This window comes from Phalangium opilio, unplaced genomic scaffold, assembly GCF_054372755.1.
Source record: "Phalangium opilio isolate 3A_F unplaced genomic scaffold, DU_Popi_V2 ptg000061l_1, whole genome shotgun sequence".
Classification (NCBI taxonomy): domain Eukaryota; kingdom Metazoa; phylum Arthropoda; class Arachnida; order Opiliones; family Phalangiidae; genus Phalangium; species Phalangium opilio.
Genome location: NW_028324178.1, coordinates 594,862 through 615,186, shown reverse-complemented (window position 1 = coordinate 615,186; position 20,325 = coordinate 594,862). Strand labels below are relative to the sequence as shown.

Here is a 20,325-nt window from a genome sequence, read left to right as displayed (position 1 = left end):
GAAGTTGAGAGTTTTCTATTAAAACAACCCACCTATACTATTCATCGTTATCGTCGATTAAAGTTTCCTCGCAATAAAATTACAGTGACATCTATGGATGAGACTCATCAGGCTGATTTAATAGTTTTAGATAAACTTTCCAGATACAACAAGGGTATGAAATATTTGTTAAGTAATATAGATGTTTTGAGTAAATACGCCTACGTTATACCTATTAAAAACAAGACTTCCGCGGAAGTTATAAGAGCTTTTAAAATAATACATAAAGATGTTGTACCCACGAATATAAATACGGACGCTGGCTCTGAATTTTTAGCTAAACCAGTTCAGCAATATTTTAAAGAGAAAGGTATTCACCACTACGTAGCTTACGGGAATAAAAAAATTGCGATCTGCGAGAGATTTAACAGAACGGTTCAAGAGAAAATACACAAATTCATAACTAGCGCTGATACTCGTAGCTATCTGAGTGCGTTACCAAAAATAGTTAAGGCTTACAATCACTCGATACACCGCTCAACTGGTATCGCGCCAGTCAATGTTAATCTACAAAATGAGCATAAGGTGTGGTACCGTCTTTTCGGTACCATTAAACCTGGGACAAAACCAAAGCTAAAAGAAGGTGATTTAGTAAGGTTGAGTAAATTTGAAAAAACCTTTTCAAAGGGATATAAAGGCTACTTTACAAAAGAGATCTTTATTATTGATAAGGTTTTATACCGTAATCCTCCAGTATACGTCGTTAAAGACAAAAATAACGAGATAATTAAAGGAACGTTTTACGAATACGAACTATCTAAAGTGATATGAATACGTTACAAATAAATCAAATATTATCATGCGACCAGAGGACAAAACCCTACTACCTAGGTACTTTTCCTAGAGACATGCTTCCCAGGAAACCTAGAAAGAAGAAATTTTGTTTTGTTCTGAACACGGAGAGAGCCGAGGATCCTGGACTTCATTGGGTAGCCATTTACGTTGAAAACAATGAAGGTAATTTTTCTGCAGCTACGGGCAGAGCCCGGATACGTATAAAATTAACCTGGCCAAATACGCGTCCAGATGGATCTATAACGATAAATTAATTCAAGATATGTTCTCCCTTTGTTGCGGACCTCATTGTATATTCTTCCTTATTCAAAGATGTCTGGGAAATTCGTTTCATAGAGTTCTGAAAATGTATGAAAATAAAACGGAAATTAACGACGCCTTATCTTTATGGAATATCTGCCTTCACTTGTTAAGACATAGATATGAAAAATGTAACCAATAAAATATTAAAGTTGTAATGTTTAATAATCAGATACACTTGTATTGAATGCGAGAATAAAAATATTTATTATTCGATTATAATTTTTTATATAAATTGTAATTATCATGCTTTTATATAAATTGTAATTATCATGCTTTTATATATAATCAGATACAAGCTTTTTTATATACTCAAATACATGCTTTTATATAATCAGATACGTGTTTTTCAATATAATGAGTTAGATGCTTTTATATAAAATGTAATAATCATTATTAAGGTTATTTTTTTGCCTTTCTATAAGTTACCCATTCGATCTTAGATTCGGGCTTTTGAAGTTCTTTCAAACTAGCTTCGCGATCTTTTTTTATTTTGGCTTGTGTAGGGTACGGTTTTGATTTCGTAGATGGAATTTTCGCGAGTCTTTTTTTCGGCGAAGTCTCATCGTTAGGGTTAAGTTTCCGGAACTTTGAACCAGAAGCGCCCTTCGTTGATAAGGCCTGTTGAGACGTCACGGGCTGATTCGGTACCATGGGTGTTAAAACTGGCATACTCGGCGTTTGAGACGTCCCGGACTGTTTCGGTACCACGGGTCCCATGGGTGTTAAAATTGGCATACTGGTCGTTCGAGAGAGAGACGCTGGCGTAGTAAACGATATCGCCGGTGTTTGACCCATTGCTGTACTACTCATTATAGGCTGTGGGGTAGTCAGACTCGAGGAGATATTAAAAGGGATACTTTGGGGAGGGGATGCGACATTAGTAGGGACAATTTGGGAGGGGGTAGAGATATTAATAGGTATATTCTGGATAGGGGTAGGCCACGATGGAGGAATCCAAGACGAGGATGAAGGACTTAGAGGCTGTATTTTACTCGACACTCCGGGTGCTGGAAAAGACGAACTCGTTGTAGGTGGCAAGATAGTAACGCTTGGTGGCTCCGCTAAACTCTTTAAAGATAAATATTTTTGAAGAGTTAAAAGGTACTCCTTCAATTTTTCCTCGGCAGAACCAGGCTTTCTCAGTACCTCTTTAATGGCGTTGTCTAAACTGTTAACTTCCTTTTGATTGTCCGTCAGTAAAGCCGCTGGTACTAAAACGCACTTTTTCATTATCTAGTAAAGACCGAAGCTATTGTCGGTATTAACATTGAAAGCAACGCCGGCCAGAATCCTCCTACCTGTTTAATTAACACCTGTCGCCTCTTTTTGTCGCTTAAACCTCTCTTGGATAAATACCTTATAACGTTTTTGTAACGTTGAAGTCTTTTCTTTTTATGACGATTCAATGGAATACCGCCGTTCTTCAAATTATAACAAATACCGCTTATACAATCCAATTGGGGTCGCGTACACTTTGATATTAAAAGTTTTCTTTGTTTCACACCGCTTTTACGCAAGAGATTTAAAAAGGGTAATTGGTTCCTAACCGACACGGGTAAAGGCATGTCTCGAAATGAGGTTAAATAAATTGAGATTTATATTTTATGGATTTTTATTTTCTAACGTAGATTACCATCGGTCCTTCATTGGGGAATATATTGGACCTAAGTCTTAAACTATTATCGGTACTTTGTTTTAGATCTATTAAGATATAAGAATACGCTTTTTCGGTACACTCTTCGTACGCTTCCGTTAGGCGTTTGGTGTCTGTAGGAAAAAGCTGACGACTTAAATAGCGAACCTGGTTATTATCCCTAGGATTTTTAAACATAACGATATAAGAACAGTTCAATGATATATTTCTAGAATATTTACCTGGGTTAAAGACATTTTGAGACAGCAGCACGATGCTTAAAGATAAATGATGACTCCCGACACAAAAAAGATTACTTATAAACTCCTGTTTGGTACAGGTGTTAGCTAGATCGTCTAGGATTAAAAGATTATTTATTCGTTTATCAAAAAAATCAGAATCATTAGGAATTAGTCCTTCGTGGAATTCAATAGGTAAAAAGAGTTTCAGTTCATCAAAAATGTCCTGATAAACACTATAGCAATAGACTATTCTATCAGGAGGTTTGTCCATGATAATGTCTTTATATTTGAGTAAATTTATTACCCACGTTGTTTTCCCCGAGCTGCTTGGGCCAGCCAGTAAAATGGTCATCGGTGTTTCTAAGCGGAGGCGATACTCTAACCCGTTCTCCATTTTTAAAACGTTCTCTAATATCGTCTATGAACTCGTAGTTGACTCGATCTTCGTACGGTATCACTCTCACTTTAACAAGGTGGGAAAACGTGACCCGATGTTTAGTGGTCCGTTTTCTCATTTGACGTGGCAGACGAGTCTTGATGATTTAAATATCCGTAAGGAAGTGTTGTGTAATCCTCTAAGACTCTACGTTTATTGAAACTATATCCAAAGGTTTTCTTTAGATTGCCTAATAAAAGTGTAGCTGTTTCTTTACGTCTTACAACATTAAATGGAACGGTGACCGACAAAGTTTTAGAGGGACTATATAAAACACTTTTAATCGAATGATTAATGATTTCTTCATTTCTTCTGTTAAGGGTAATACCTTTCATTTTAATAACAGATTTACCGTCTGTGGTACGGTAAGCGTACGACTTAGGCCCTGTCGAGACAAATTCGAGAATCGTCTCACCCTTTAACTCATCCGTCCAACACCCTAGATTACTAGATAAGGGTGGTAGATATTCCCCTTCCTTTGTTACAACTATACATGAATCAGTGTCACAATAAAGTAACCTCTTACCCATTTTACTTATCGTATTATACAACTCGATACGTCCTAATGAACTAACAAAGGAAGCTATCGTGGGACTTCCTTTGTAGTAGGTAGGAGCGTATTCTTTTTTTAGTTTATAACTGACTAAACAGATTTTATCGTTTACCGGTTTCAGGTCTAACAGTTCTTTCGTTTCATCAGTTATTATCTGAACTAATCCAGCGTAAGAGTCAATGTATACATTTTTTCTCTTTTCCGTATTGTAACCCATTTTTCCCCAAAGCGAATTTAGACATAGTTTACTAATGGCGCGGAGAGTGGGGTTGTCCACTATCTCTTCTTTATTAATAACTATTCCTTCTCGGTCATAAATTGATTTTAAATACGCTTCTTTTTGCTCTTCGCTTTCTATTCCCGAAGGCCAACCTGAACTAGATTGTTTAATTTTAAGGTAACAATCAATGAACGTGTCAAATAAACCGGTATTTTCTTTTCTGTCAAACTTATCTTTGTAATGTTGGACTTCAAAAAACTCTAGAATCTTATATCCATTTTTAACTGCTAGATATACCTCGGGACTTGGCCAACAACCACAGAAGGATCTTTCTTCCGAATTATGTGTACAGACTGATTGTTCAGTTTCAACGCATTTTAAACACAAAGCAAAGAAAAGTTTCTTTTTAGTTTTAATTGGAAGGACAGGCAAAAATAGATTTTCAGGCGCTAATACTCGACAAGAAATAAGACCGAAATAAAAATTAGGTTCAAAGTTGAAGTCTTTCGTAATAATTTCAGGATGACCTTTAGGAAATACGCCCCATTTACATACGTAAGGATAGAGCGAGCAGATATCTAGGTATTGAATAGACTCGCCCGGTTTTGCCTTATAATACAGACATATACACTCGCTTCTTCCCCCGTACAAGGCACTCCTGGATCCAATTGGTTGTTTAAATTTTAAACTGTCACAATAGAGTTTAGCGTCAGGATCATCTCGTAATCTCTCATTGAACTCGCATTCCCAAATATTGAGGTGTTCGGCGTTCGGTAAAATCTTTTTTAGATAATTTTCCCTATCTAGAGTTCTTTCGTAGACATTTCTGTTTAGATCTTTAACTATAGGATTGTACTCGTAATGTTTTGTGTGTTTTACACATCCGTGATAGACGCATCCGTTATAGTTTAAAACAATTTCAGGATTTTTACAATATCCGTCTATTAAATAGTTTGACACCCTTTTTTCCCCTTCCAATGACAAGGCAGTTTGAAATTTTACCCCGCGTAATTTTTCTTCCAAGGCTATACACTTTAAGGCTCCGATACTAAAATTTCCACGAAAACCCTTTGCAGGTACGACACCTAGTGTGTATTTTTCAAGATGTTTGTGAAGGAAAATATTAGTTACTGTTCCCGCTATGGTAATACCACCTACGTTAAGCACGTCGACCCCGGAGACATTCCTAAATAACTCTCTAAATTTTTCCATTCCTAATTGTAGGACCTTAACATCTTGAATAGCGTATGTTTCAAGCTCCTGTCTCAGATTATAGGGCTTATCCTTTCTTTCCGAATACCATTTCATAAAATCCGCGTGCTCCTTATCTTTAAAATTATCGGGCTGAAATTGATGTATCTCGGGTATAGGGCCTACATAGTCTAACGTTTTTTCATTATGGAACAGATGCGGGAAATAGTCTTTTTTTTCTTCCCCGAGATCGAATGTAGATGAAAATTTTCTTAAGGGGACACTAATAAATCTGTAACTGTCAATGAATTTGATCTTTAGATTTTTTAAGAAGAGTGCCATGATTTTTGAACCGTTGAAGATAGGCTCAGGAACTATATTCCTTCTAAGTATTTCTTTCAATATAAAGAAAAAATCGAACCCTGCCCCGTTATGAGCGCAGCAGATTACATCGGAAAACAACATTCGCGCAACCTTTACTTTCTTATTTCCCTTTTTAATAGAGCTTGTCTCACATTGGAAAAGATAGTCTATAAAATCCTTTATACAATCAAAGCCCCTAAAGACACGAATGGTAAATTCTTTTGAATCAACGGATTCTTGCGCAGCGGAAACCAAGAGTACGGGAGTGTGTTCATTATTTAAAGGGATAGTTTCACAATCGAAGTATAGAAGACGAACAGGAGGATAATCAATATCTAGGGGCATCACCCAACAATGATTTTTTTCATGCGTAATTTTACAATTTTTGCAATTTAGATCACACTTATGATTTGGTTTTATTTCGCGAGCGCAATTTCCGCATCGTTTCAAAGAATCGCATGTTCCGTTACTCTTATGGTTATTGAAACATTCGGTTCCCTTTAAATATCTATTACACTCCTCGCATCTTATGAGTTTATACTCGTCTTTTTCATGATAAGCCTCCGTTGTTAAACAGCGGTAACACTTAGCCGTTTCCGAGCAAGAATGACTAGATTTTTCTTCCAGACCGTAAAATAGGGTTAAACAGTATTGACAATAAGCCTTAGCCGCGAACATTGAGATGTAAGACCGTACAACATGCATATGATTCCCAACTTTGAGGAGGAAAATTTTTTTTTCCTTGTGAGGACCTATAAATATTTTCTCAAACTTCTCTTCAGCTGAAAAAATTACAATCTGGTAATCTGACAAGGCATTTTGAAACTTTTGAACACCCAATAAATCTACAGGACCCTCCGGGACTTCGGCTAATGCGTGTAACTCTAAAGCCGCGGTTTTTTGGGAAGGGTGGTCTACATTTCTTAATAATCGGAAGCTCCATTGATTAAACTCGTTTAGCTTTCCTATTGATTTTAAATAAGTTCGATCAGCTAGACTTTTACCCACGGCTAAGGCTCTAGAAACGCATAGAGTATCATTATTTCTAATAGGTATGTAAGCATAACCTTGATCAATATATTTATCCAGTTCAGCTATAGTTCGATTATGCACCGCTTTTCTACCTGTCATTGGAACATTGCATTTTAAAAGAATAACATCAATTTTTAGAGAACCCTCTAATAAAAGACTACGTTTGGACTGAGCCACCTTTTCGATACTAGAGAGTAATCGATCAGGAGTTAACTCATTTATCGCCATAAATCTTAAATTTACAGGGTTCTCTAACGCGTCGGAGCTTATGGCGAATCTAATTAAGTTATACTCTTCATTATTTTGCGTGATTTGGTTTATAAGAGATGTTAATATTTGGGAAAGTTGTTCGTGAATTTTTGTTAATTTTAGTTCTTCTAAGTTACGGAATTTAACATTATATTCTGTTGTAATACATTTATATTTTCTAGATTTTCGATTAGATATTTTGTCTATCTTGAAATATTGTTCAGGTCTAAATTTTGTGGATAAATCGATGGGATAAAGTTCATCATCTGAGGATGACGAAGTGTCCGACATTTTTTTCTTAATGGGAAAGTTCTTCAAATCTATTGATTGTTTTCTCCAAGGCAACTATTATGTTATGGAGATCGTCTGAATCTCTAATTACGAACTGCTTCTCATAGGGTTGTCCTCTGTATTTAAAGATGGCTATTTCTCGGTCAGGCGTGGTGGCTATTTGAATGGGTTCTTCTGACATATATACCGTTGCGCCCCAATCTCCCTGAGCGTTGTTCAGAATTGATTTCAGTTCAAATGCGCTCTCGTATTTAATACATATACCGTCCTTAGTAGGGATGGGAAACGGTTTTCGCGGGTTCTTTGATTTCGCGTACCTCCTAATATCAAGGTATAGAGTACCATTGAACGACGATATTTTAACACCTAATAATCTATCCCGACCATATTCTATTATATGATCTTTCCAATCTTCCTTTTTAAATCCCGACTGAGATAACAAGGTCTCTACTTCTTTGTCACAGGATTGTGTCTCATCCTTTGATTCGGCCTATTGAAATGCCTATTTCCTATGAACTAAATCTTCTAATCTCATTGAAAAAGTATAAAGTACTCACCATTCTCAGGAATAGAAATTTCTTGCTGCGAGATGTTAATGCAGTAATTTCGGCACGAATGAATCTCGAACGTTGAGTCTGAGCTTTTATACTATACGGTTGTTATCTTTTCTAGCTTTACGTCCGAGAGGGTTTCATATTACTTAACTACGTCATTATATATTCAGTAAATTAAATTTATATTTAAACCTTCAACGACATCTGTTTCTTTTTAACGAAATTGAATAATTATAACCTTAAGGTCAAAATTAAATTAGTTTTCGGCGTGTGACAATTTATAACTAACTCTTTCCCATAGGCCGATGAACGTATTTATTCGCGTTATAATATTAAATTACATACGCATCTTTTATTTTTAAGTCTCCAAACACATCTGGTTTAGTTTAACTTTATATAACTCGTTCAGTTGTAATCTTAAACTTAGTTATAGATATTTTATAAATCTTTCCTATCGTCGATGATCGTCTTTATTTATGTTATTATATATGTATAGATTAAATAATATTAGATTTCATTCGTATCTTTTATTTTTCAAAGTCTCCAAACACATCTGTTTTCCTTTAATTTTTTATCCAAGTCTTTCACGTGTAATCTTAAGGCTACACTTAACTATCGAAAATTTTATAACTAATTATACTATCACCGATGAACGGTTTCGTGTTACTATCGGACTCCTAGTATACTCGTGGGTGAGAAAAAATGTATAAATACAGCGTTTAAGCCTTTGTATTCTCTACAACGCAATAAAATTTCATAAACTCAATAACTTCTTCTTCTAGTCTCGCAATAAAAAAATGTAAGTATTTTTCTAGTATTTTAAAATGGTTAGGCAACAGTGACCCTTATCTTAGTGTCTTTTAGTTTCTAACGCATCACCATATATCTATAACCTCTTCTTTACTCAGAAGTCTTTTTAAAAACTTAATATATACATATAATGTAAGTATTTTCTATTAGATTTAAACCCTCGATTAAGAGACTTATATTTTAAAATAGGGAGTCCCTTATCTTTATCGCCACGAGCTTCGCGATCGTTTTTAGTCGCGCTAGGAACCTACGTTGTAGGTTTCTAGTCAAAGAGGTATTAAATCTTAACTAATGTTTTAGAATTTTTCCTTATACGTGTGTTTTCATTTTAATAGATAGGCTGCATACGCGATAGCGGTGAACGTAGCGTTAGGAATTTTCAAATTCCTGACGAGGAGTGTTTCCGTAGAACGGATAACACGGTTATTTATAATAACCTCAGACATTCCGGTTTGGGGCGTGATGGTGAATACGGTCAAGACGAGATCCGAACCGTACTTCAACAATTAACCCGAGGTTGCGATACCGTTTACGTAAAAGGGCCAGATCAAAAAGAATTTTTAAATTTTTTTCTTGGAACCCTCCGGGTTGTGGATATAGGAAGGTTGGGTGCCCCTTCAATTCGCATTATGCCGGGAGGGGAAGATGTCTATGACCCCCATTTACGATTCCCGCATAACGGAGATAGATGCGCTCTGGTAAGAGCTAGAAAAATTGAGGTCTTTTTCAACGCTCAAGAAATGGCACCTCAGAGCCGCGCCGGCTCGGTCGATTGGGGTTTAGTCGACGAAGCTCCGGTTTCGCCGGCACCCAATCGTAATTTAATTCCGGCCGGTGCTGAATCTCCTTATTCGTGGGAGAGTAATTGGGGTGACGATGGTGACATAGATATCCCCATTTTACGTAACGTTATCAACACTGAATACCGGCCCCGTATCGAAACCCCTCCTCCCCCATACCCTGGTACTCCTTCCCCTCCTCCAAACATCCTTCCTCCCGATGACCCGCTTGAGCGAATTCAACAACCAGCCCAGGCTGTTGTCATTCAGGAAGGACCTCCGATTCCTGGCGCCGATCATCGCGAGATAACGTTAAACCTATCTGACGGTAAATAGAAAACTTTTTTAAAAAATGCATCATTTATTAACTGTAAACTAATGAATCATTTATTAATTGTAAACTAATCTTTTGCAGTTCCGCGCGACACCCCGATCCTAATCACCGTGGCGGGTGGTAAGTATATATTAGCATTTGAAAAGTTTACAATAGGGTATAATAATACTCTATTGATTCGTTACAGAGGGGCCTTTGCTTTTAAAGATTACTTTTTAAAATTTATTCATATATATTTACTTTAAAATTTATTCATATTTATATATTTCATCTTATCTATTTTGTGTATTTTCATTTTATATCTTACTTTTATGTATTTTTCAATTATATCTTATTTTCTGTATTTTTCATTTATTATTTATGCATTTAATGTATATGTAATCGTACAATTAAAGTAAATTTTTACAGTTAAAGATTACGTTGTCAGTCAATACCTTTAAAACTATTGGCGACATCTTGTTCAGTCAATTTTCTGATCTTTCTAGCGCAATGACCGAGTAGCGGATAACATGTAGGCGTAGAGAAAACCGTCTCCAGTGAAATTCGAGACGTTAACAGATGTCTAACATACGTCGCATAAGCTAACACCCTCTTATCTAAATCTGGCCATTACGTCACGACTAAAGAAGTTCACGCCCCTTAACCAGTTAAAAAAGACCTAATCAATTGGCGATCCCCACCCTCGACCAATAAACGAACTCAAAGAAACCCCCCCCCCCGGATAAAAAACCGGTGTTCCCCCACTCTAGACACACGCGAGTATACACGCGCGGGTCTAGCGCGCTAGAAGGCTGGCGGCACACTTAAATGACCTAATTAACTCTCCATATTTCGGTGGGTTAACTACTTCCGTCTATTCCACATAGACACCAATCTGTATCATTGGCTTCTACTCCATTATCATCGTTTGGTTTTAGGATATACGCGGCGATCAGCTAGGGTTACGAGAAACGTCTAGCCTCCCTAAGGTGGGATCGCCACCAAAGGTTTTCGCAATTGCGCTTTTTCCTTACTATTATAATGGAAACGAATAGTATATATACCCCAAAATTTGAAGAAAGCGGGCAAGAGGGGTACCCTTCCTTTTAAACGTCAATATTAGCAAAGTTTGAGATGATAATAGGTATAACTTTATTTTGAACGATTTAACTATTATTAATGTTAATTATTGAAGATTAAAATAATTAAAAATAATTATATTTATTTAAATATTAAAGATAAACCTCTCGTGCAAAGAGAGAGATTATCATTGCCTCCTATATCTACCAAGGCCCGTGCATGCGATATATTTCCTTCATTGCCTCCTATATCTATCAAGGCGCGTGCATTGTGATATATTTCATTCATTGCCTCCTATATCTATCAAGGCCCGTGCATTGCGATATATTTTTCAAAACAACAACAAAAATGGGAAGCTCCTCTTAGAAACATAATAATTTCTTTTCTTTGTATATGAAATGAAAATATGGATAATATTGCGCTCCTTCTTTAATGGTATGAATCCTTGCCTGTCTATTAATATTTTACGTAGGAGTATTACGTTTTTAGCGAAGTCTAGAGAGGATAAACATAAGCGAGATTGTTTCGGAAAAAAATACTGCTTCCACTAATGGGTTTATACTCCTTGTTACTGTTGTATAGAGTAATCATGATAAAAGCTTAAAAAATTACGAGAGGACAGACCATTTTTATCCTTTTGTTTTATTCTTAATAAGAATATAAAACATTTATTTTGTATCAAAAAATATTTTTGGTGCTAAGATTGCTTTAAAAAAATCCAAACGGTTAGGCATTGGTAAAAAAGACAAATGATATTTCTCAAATCTAATGAGATAACGCCCACCTAGTTGAAAATTGCCCTACGGATGCTAGTAGGTTGTCAATTAAACTACCGTTATATTTTTGTTGTTGGAAATTGGATAAGTCAAATTAAGTGGTTGTAAAGAGCCAGCAGGTTTTTGCCGCTTCTTTTTGTGAGTATTTGATTTTTGTATGTAAAATGGAGGAAGATAATGTTGAGAGTAAGGTTTAAATGCGGAAGCGCAAAGCGCGGGAAAGGATGAGGGCGAAAAGGTCGACGTTTTCATTGGATACTTAAGTTTATACAATCTTCTCGACATGGAGAGGTAATATTTTGGTTTTCCCAACTTGTTTAAAATTGTTCTGGTTAAAGGGCAGACCTTGCTTATTTTGTCGATAAAAATTGCGATCGGCCAGCTCTTTACCCAGAACTAAACTCCGCGCAAAGTAGAGATTATCATTGTTCTCCATAAAAATAAAATGGTTATTTTGTTTTACAAAATAATCCAAATTAACCAAAGTTCTATTTTGAAAGGACTTATAATAAACTGCTATATTTGCGTCGAGGTTTAGAAAAATTATGTCAAACTGAAAGTCTTCGCCATTAAAGAAAAATCCCGACTAGATTGCGTTACTCTATAGATGTTGCGCATAATTCGCTTACTGGTAAATTTATCAATTTTTATAAATTTAATATTGACGGGGGTCGTCAATCCGGGGGAGCTTAAAACAAATCGAACCCGATTATAATCGGGGTTCTCGGTTACTAATTTGCGTATAACTTCATCGAGAATTTTTCGAAATATTCGAAAAAAATCTCTCGTTAGAATTTCGTCCAAATTTTTAAAAGCTATACGCAAATCGATTTGTTTACATTGCCATTTGCGACTCGTTTTGTCTATCTGCCTCTCAATTGTATAGAACCGGTTTACCTGCGCGTGTTCTTCTTCCCTATCACTACCCTCCGAGTCAGTGCCGCTGCTGCTGCTGCTACTAGCGCTCATTTTTTAAATTTCTACCAGAAAAAAAAAATAAAACAATTAGAAAAAAGGCTGGTTTGTAGATTTATTGTTAAATAAATACGTACTTTGCTGGGCGGCTGTTGTTTGGTTTCGTCGTCTTGTTTCACCGCCTCCACCAGCTTATGGAAGGCGTTAAGTAACTTAACGCCTTCGCTGTTGTTTTTTTTAAGGACTGTTTTTAGTCGCTTATGGTCGCACTCCCAGACCTTGTCCGGCTGGGAGTTTTTGATGTCCGGAAACTTGTAGACAGCGACGTCTACGTAAAAATCCCCCTGGCGTGGGGGGACTTTTGTTTCGTAATATTGGCCCTCTTTCCGGAGCCGAAAGGAGCCTTCGATACCGCTGGAACCAACGATATTTTTCTGGAGAACCTCTTGCACAAAGGTGTCGTCGTCAGAGTCGATAAGAACTTCCGGGGGCGGCGGTCTTAGAAATTGGGTTAATACGCGGCGACCGTGACAAGGGCCAGGTCGATCCCCGGGAGACGATGGTGGAGAATCAAGGAGTGATTGATATAGAGACTGGGATTCGGGATACTGACTCATGGCTGGTTCGATTGTGAGAAACTAATACCGATGTCCGAGATTTATACAAAAATCTCAGGGCCATTTTTGGAATACAGGCCCAGGCATGGTTTTGCTACAAAGACCCTTTTTTATAACCCAACCTCATTTTACTTTAAAAAATATAATTATGTACCGATAATCGATTTTTTAATTTAACCTTAAATGCATTTTTATTGAAGAGTTGATACTAGAGATTATGAAGGATATTAGCATAACCTGCCTATGTTAAAAAATAACCTTATAGCTTAATATTAATATACATTTATTTAGATTTGCTTCATGTTAAAAAAACAATTTCGCTCCCTCCCAAACTAACTTCTATTATAGCCTTCACTGATAACTTTTTTATATAACCTCATTTGAATTATTCAAAACACACCCAACCAAACTTTGCATACGAATAAAACTTGGCCCTCGGGCTTCTACCAAAGAAACTTCTTTTTAACCTTCGCCCATGGGTTTTTATATAAGACACGCTCATTTGAATTATTTAAAACACGCCTAGGTAACATTTGCATATGGAAAAAACTTAGACCTCGGAGAGATTTCTTCTTTTTAAATATATATAAATATATCTAATTAACTCTCGCTATTTATCGAAAATAGTTTTTTAAGAATCTTGAAAGGATTCGATAGACAATATTAGATTTGACCTCGATAATTTAGTATATAAGCCTCGTGTTTTAAAATGAAAGTTATCAGTTTTTTAACCACTGTATTTATCAACCACCATGTCTTGCTCTAACAGTCCTAGACTACCAGCCTTGTCTTTCATCAAAATCCATCCGGCCGCGTTTATCCCCCGTCGCGCTACGCCCCAGTCGGCCGGACTGGACTTATATAGTCCGGTAGATACCGTGATCGAGCCGCACGGTATCAAAATTTTGTCGACGGGGGTCGGCGTCATGCTGCCAGCAGACAGCTACGGTCGCGTTGTCGGCCGTAGCAGTTTAACGGCCCAAGGTCTTTTTGTCGCCGAGGGGACTATAGGTATGTTTATTAACTATTTTATAAAACGAAAAGTATACTATTTTTAAACAATAATAGACGCCGACTATCGCGGCCCGCTAAAAGTGGTCGTCGCCAATGTCGAGGAGACCCCCTACGTTTACGGCGGGGTGATAGGGTCGCCCAGTTAATAGTCACGGCGGTGCTATTATTAAGACCAGTGGAAGTAGCGGTAAATAACTTAAGTTTTAATTTAGGCTTTAGCGTAACACGTTTTTATGTTGTTTCTAGACTTTGATCCCCACGGCTCGGGGGGTGGGGGGGGGGGTTCGGTTCGACCGGTGTCTAGTTATTTTTTTAATGGTGGTGGGTTTTTTATGTAAATATTTTTGTTATTATATATATATCCTTGTTATTTATTGTATATATTTTATGTTATTAAAAATTTTTATTCGTAAATTTGTATTTTCTTCTCAGACTTACCTTTTTAATAATAGGCTAATTTTTTAGCTCCGCCTTAATTAACCTATCCAATGAAATTATCTCTTTACTTACGCTCCGCCTAATAAAACAAGTAGGAACCAATTAAAAATGCCGCTTACCTCGCTAGTATGTTACATATATCATGTACTAGCTATTTAAATATCATTTACTATCGCAACCGGCCCACTATGCTGTGCCTCATTTTCTTTTTTGTTATGGGTTAATAGTCAACGTTTTATTAACTCTTTACGAAATTGAGCGCCGAAACCGGAAACAATTAGAACCCAAACCTAGACGTTCCTCCATTGAACGCCCTTCCGAGTCAAATAAGAATACGGGGTCAACGTGAACAATGAACTCTTTGAAACATGTTTGTTTATCCCTGCTTGTTGTTGTTTATTTTCTAATATATATTTTGTATAATTACGCATATTTGTACATATAAAAGTAAATATCTGATGTGTTAAAAATCTGAGTGTTTTTTTATTAATTTAAGGCCTACAGAAAGAAAAGGCTTGTTTGGACTGCTTTGGGTTTGTTAAAGGGTGACGCCCATTACTAGCAGACAGGGAATGACGTGAAGGTTGAATATAGTTTTAGTTTTGGTTTGAGTTAAGAAGATGATGTCATGGGCGTTGAAAATAACACGCAGGAGCTTGGGCTAGTGCGGACTTGTCTGGGAAGTTTGGTTCGAGTTAACTGGATGGGGGTATGGCGGCCATCTTGGATCCGTGGCTATTTGTATAGCTATCACTACTTCCCTATGCCACTTAACCAAAAAAATAACGTATTAAAAACACTACGAATATCACGTGTAACAAAAAAAAATCGTGTGGAATTTCGCACGCGACTAAATACTTTTATTAAGTGGAAGGGCTATAGCTTTTGCTTCGTTGGAGAGGATTCAACGTTTTTCAATAACTTTTGAGCAAAAATACACTGTTACAGTTCAAATAAACTTCCCGAATGTTTTTTTTGCAATAGGGATAAATTGAAAAATATCTAGTCTTAGAAATAGAAGGCAAAGTGTTCACATTCAGTTTGCGAGGGTTAGTTTGTTTATAACGTATAAATCATTATGTACTTATTCAGGGTTTATACAACACTTCAAAAATGAATTTTCCTGAAATATTCGTATTTTCAAAGCAAAATTTTCCTGATATTTCGAAGTTTTGTAGACATGGCCAAACTGACAACATTTTCCTTCCGAGAGACTCAAAATTTGGTGTCGCTGTTAGAATTTGCTATATGAGAGGGGGTCTGAGAAATTAGGGTTTTGGACATGAAGGAAGAGATACGAGGCTATCAAATGTCCCTAATTTCACCAAATATTATGAATTTCTATGAAATTTTTCGACATAATTAAATTCCCGGAAATTTCCAGCTTCTCCGTTTTTGTAGGTTTGAATGAGAATAGAGCTCAATTTTCAGTATAATTTTACTTCAAGGGTAGTTTGATCGTTTTGCATGTGCGTTAGAGAGGGAGTAAAAGCTTCGTACCTGCTGAACTCCCATTTCTAACCTATTCGTACAAAGCGAGAAAATATCCCCGGGAATCATCCATTGTCCAAAATATAGGCGTATTGAGAAGTTGAGACAAATCCATCCTCTTTTGTAAGTTGATACAGAGCGAGTATTCAGTTTGAATAAAGGCAGAGCCCCCATTATTGCTTGCCATTTGATAGGTAGAGAAATATGTTCACGTACTGCAATCTATCTACTACATTTCTTCCTATAGTTGGCCCAAAAAGTGACTATCGAAGAAACGTTTCACCTTTCTTTCAAACCGAAATAAAGCCTCGCTGTGTATAGGATTCCTAATATAAAGCAATCTGAAGATTGAGTGATACATTTTGTGGGAATCCCACAGTGGTCAGTGGAAAGGGGATTTTTGTTTGTTAAGCAAAATTTTCCACCACTGTTGCCAGCATTTTAACAACCAAAGAAAATTTAAGATTTCATTTTCTTATAGACCAATATTAAAACAACTTAAAAGGTACGCTTGGAGGAGACCCCCCCTTTTATAGATAAACTTCCGTGAGGTTTTGTAATTCTATAGACGAATTAATTTATTCCATACAAAATATATTGTATTATTTAAAAGCTGGGGTTTTGGAGCTGACCTAGCACCGCCCTGCTCCATCTATGATGTAAGTTACAAAGTAAATGTTTTACTTTGTTACCCTAGAATTTATCTTTATATGTTATGTAATTATTAGAATGTCATTAATTAAGAAAATCTTAAATATCAAAATCCAGAACCTGGCTGACATAATTGAATCAGCATTGAACCTAAGTAATTTCGGCAGAGAGGGGGAATGAACCTTGTATCCCTTGCTTTGGGGGAAAGTTAGTAAAGAGAATACTGTTTGACCTCGGCAGGGGGGATATCACTAAGGTAAGAGATGGAGGGTCATGACCTTGCATTGTATAGGAAAAAATTACTCTATTGAACCTTTTTAGAGAAATATCGTCGTACGGTTCATTCTTGAACCGTCTTAGGAAAACGAACCTGAGTTCGTTCATTCTTGAACCTTCATTGAACCATCTAAGAAAATCAAACCTGACAGGGTTCATTCTTGAACCATCATTGATTCATCTAAGAAAAGCGAACCTGACATGGTTCATTCTTGAACCAGCATTGAACCATCTAAGAAAATCAAACCCGAGATGGTTCATTCTTGAACCATCTAAGAAAAGCGAACCTGACATTGTTCATTCTTGAACCATCTTAGAAAATCAAATTCGAGATGATTCATTCTTGAACCATCATTGAACCATCTAAGAAAAGCGAACCTGACATGGTTCATTCTTGAACCATCTAAGAAAAGCGAACCTGACATGGTTCATTCTTGAACCATCATTGAACCATCTAAGAAAAGCGAACCTGACATGGTTCATTCTTGAACCATCTTTGAACCATCTAAGAAAAGCGAACCTGACATGGTTCATTCTTGAACCATCATTGAACCATCTAAGAAAAGCGAACCTGACATGGTTCATTCTTGAACCAGCATTGAACCATCTTACAAAAATACACCTTCGGTTGTCCAACAATGAAAATTTTTTTAATATGAACCTTTTCAGGTTCAAATGTTAGCCTTATTTCACATTGAACCTCTAATGGTGCGAATTTCTACCACAATTGAACCTTTTCCAATAACAGTGTGGTTAGAGTTAGATAAGCTAAGACGAGTGCAAGGGTTTAGTGAGAGTTTGGTTTTTCGTTAAGTTTAGGGTAGGCTCTGGTTTGGTAAAGAACAGGGAAATCTGTTGGATTTTTCTTTTTATTTCAAAATTCGTTAATGACGTCACAACCCCCCCCCCCGCCGGAGGTAAGCGAAATGAAAGTCTTTCCTTCTTTCCAAGAAAATAGTGTAATGGCATTTTCCTATTTTAGTGTTATGGAGTAGTGTCGGTAGAGAGGGGAGTAGACTGTTTATCCCTCCCTCTAGGCGCGCTTTTGTAAGAGGGGATACTGTACGCGCCTGATAAGGGGGATGACACTGAGCTAAGAGAGTAATATCAGTTCTACGTATCCAAACGTCATACCCTTCTATCTCTTAGCTAAATGTCATCCTCCTACCAGGCGCGTACAGTTTCCCCTCTAACAAAAGCGCGCCAAGAGGGAGGGATACACAGTCTACTCCCCCTCTACCGACAATACTCTATGGTATGATGTTTGCATAGTAGAACTGACATTACTCTATTGTAAGCAAACTAGCTATATTGTCTTGGTAATTCGATCATAGCTCCGCTCCCTGCCACTATTACCATAAGTTTATAATATATGTTCCATAAGTGTGACAATCAGGTAAAACTATTACTGAGACCCAGTCTTACAGTGCCTTGTGCATCTTGTTTGCATGACGTCACAAATTTTGAAATAAACCTCCTAGCGGGCACTCTCTGAAGCTCGCGGAAATGTATCAATGCGCGGTAGGGTCGTATGTGCATTCAGTTACATCGGAGCCTCGGACTCGTAGTGTTCCCGATTTTGGTTTGGTTATATTTTTAGTCCAAGGCTTAGAGACTTAGAGTACGTTTTTAAAGATATTGTAGTAAAGGATGGACCAAATGTTACATTTAATATGGCAAGTTTAAAGATATCCACTGAAGATATTTTCTACTGCCTGTTCTTAGAGCTCAGGTTTTTAATCTCTCCGATGAGAGATTCGTGCTCGCACTCCAAGTTACCTTGGTTACGCGCATCACGTGACCCCGCAAATCACAATTAAAAAAATACCGGGTTCTTCATGCGTTAGAAGCAACGCCGCCCATATAACGTGTTCACTGCACATGCAGTGATATTTTTTTAATTTGATCGGGCGTTAACCTGACTCCCGCAAAGGCGTTAATCCATCCAGAGAGAATTAAGAAAGGTTGCGGAAGCTCCTGCCTTTGGAAGTGCAAAACAAGATGTAGCTCAAACGAGCAGGCGCGTCTCAAATAACAGGCCAGGCTAAGTTTCGGTCACATGACCACTTGAAAAAATATCTCTAGATTTTTATTTGACAGTAACCAATAATAATCAAGATAATTTTTTTGTCGTCTGCTTCTGCCAAGTGCTAACGAGCCTAACGTAACGGTTATGGTTATGGGAGGTTAAGGAAGCGCGTGCTTGAAAATGTTTAACGTGGAAATGTCAAATTACTTCACAGTTAAAAAATGTTAGAAGAATATATACAGAGAATATTCAAACGTAAGTAAATGTATCACGCTTGAATATAAGAAAATTTATATTGAAAGTGTAATTTTGGCTTAATGGCTTTGCAAAATTAAAACTTTTAACGGTTTTGTCAGAGCACATCGTCAGCGACGGCTCAAGTGCGGCATACTCCCGGAAGAGCTTAGTATGGCTTTGATCCCAAAGTCTGGGTGCCCAGCGGCCATTATTGTATAGCCTGTAAGCCCCCTAGCAGGCTCTTCCTCAACGATGAGATGAAGAGGAAGCATGTCGAAGAGTATCTCCAGGGAAGCGGTCGGGGTCGATCTCATGGTCCCCATGACACCAATGCAGGCTTGCCTTTGGAGCTTGCGCGGGTCAGCCTGCACCGTCTTGAGCCGGACCCTCGTCCACCAGACAAGCGCCCCGTAGGATATTATGGGTCTAACGATCCCAGTGTAAAGCCAGTGTACGGGGGCATTGGGGTTAAGGCCCCAAGTCTTGCCGACAGAGCTCCTGGTTCTCCAGAAAAGCATTATGGCCTTTTTGATGCACCGCTCAAGGTGCGGCTTCCATGTAAGTCTGCAGTCGAAAGCAACCCCCAGGTATTTCACCTCGGAGGACTTTGTCAGGACCTGAGCAAAGATGGAGATATCATTGAACAGGACTTTAGTATTCTTCCTCGTAAAAGGAACAAGGGCAGTTTTGCCAGGATTAACGGTGAGGTTAACTACTCGGCACCACGTTAGAGAGAGCAGAGCTCATAAGCGTGGCGATAGTAGCTGGGAATTTCCCGGTAATTACTATCGCCACATCGTCCGCATACCCGAAGCACCGGCAGCCCCCTACACCCTCGAGCATCCCCAAGAGCTCGTACACCACCAGGCTCCACAACAGGGGGGAGAGAACTCCACCCTGAGGGCAGACCATGCTGCTGGTCCCCCAGAGAGTCCCCAAGGAGCTAGTTCCTGGTTTATGATACGGATCTGTCGACTGGTTAGACGCGTTCTCCCATC

The 20,325-nt window shown here is 37.7% G+C and overlaps 3 protein-coding genes and 1 long non-coding RNA gene across 4 annotated transcripts; 1 reads left to right on the top strand and 3 right to left on the bottom strand.

Annotated features, from left to right (window-relative positions):
• Nucleotides 1–546: 546 nt before the first annotated feature.
• LOC149663514 (uncharacterized) lies at nucleotides 547–2,702 on the bottom strand. The gene is made up of 5 exons (XM_089841879.1): nucleotides 2,436–2,702; nucleotides 2,284–2,370; nucleotides 1,731–2,205; nucleotides 1,564–1,616; nucleotides 547–612 (listed from the first exon to the last, which is right to left on the bottom strand). Exons 1-5 carry the CDS (start codon nucleotides 2,700–2,702, stop codon nucleotides 547–549), a joined length of 948 nt encoding a protein of 315 aa, XP_089698005.1.
• Nucleotides 2,703–2,767: 65 nt separating this feature from the next.
• LOC149663513 (uncharacterized) lies at nucleotides 2,768–3,527 on the bottom strand. The gene is made up of 2 exons (XM_089842099.1): nucleotides 3,013–3,527; nucleotides 2,768–2,951 (listed from the first exon to the last, which is right to left on the bottom strand). Exons 1-2 carry the CDS (start codon nucleotides 3,404–3,406, stop codon nucleotides 2,926–2,928), a joined length of 420 nt encoding a protein of 139 aa, XP_089698225.1. The 5' UTR covers nucleotides 3,407–3,527; the 3' UTR covers nucleotides 2,768–2,925.
• On the bottom strand, nucleotides 3,508–7,347 carry LOC149663512 (uncharacterized). The gene has a single exon (XM_089841878.1). It carries the CDS (start codon nucleotides 7,345–7,347, stop codon nucleotides 3,508–3,510), a length of 3,840 nt encoding a protein of 1,279 aa, XP_089698004.1.
• A 2,179-nt stretch (nucleotides 7,348–9,526) lies between these two features.
• On the top strand, nucleotides 9,527–10,039 carry LOC149663511 (uncharacterized). The gene is made up of 3 exons (XR_016368416.1): nucleotides 9,527–9,818; nucleotides 9,906–9,944; nucleotides 10,012–10,039. It is a non-coding gene; the product is annotated as an uncharacterized LOC149663511 (long non-coding RNA).
• Nucleotides 10,040–20,325: the final 10,286 nt, after the last annotated feature.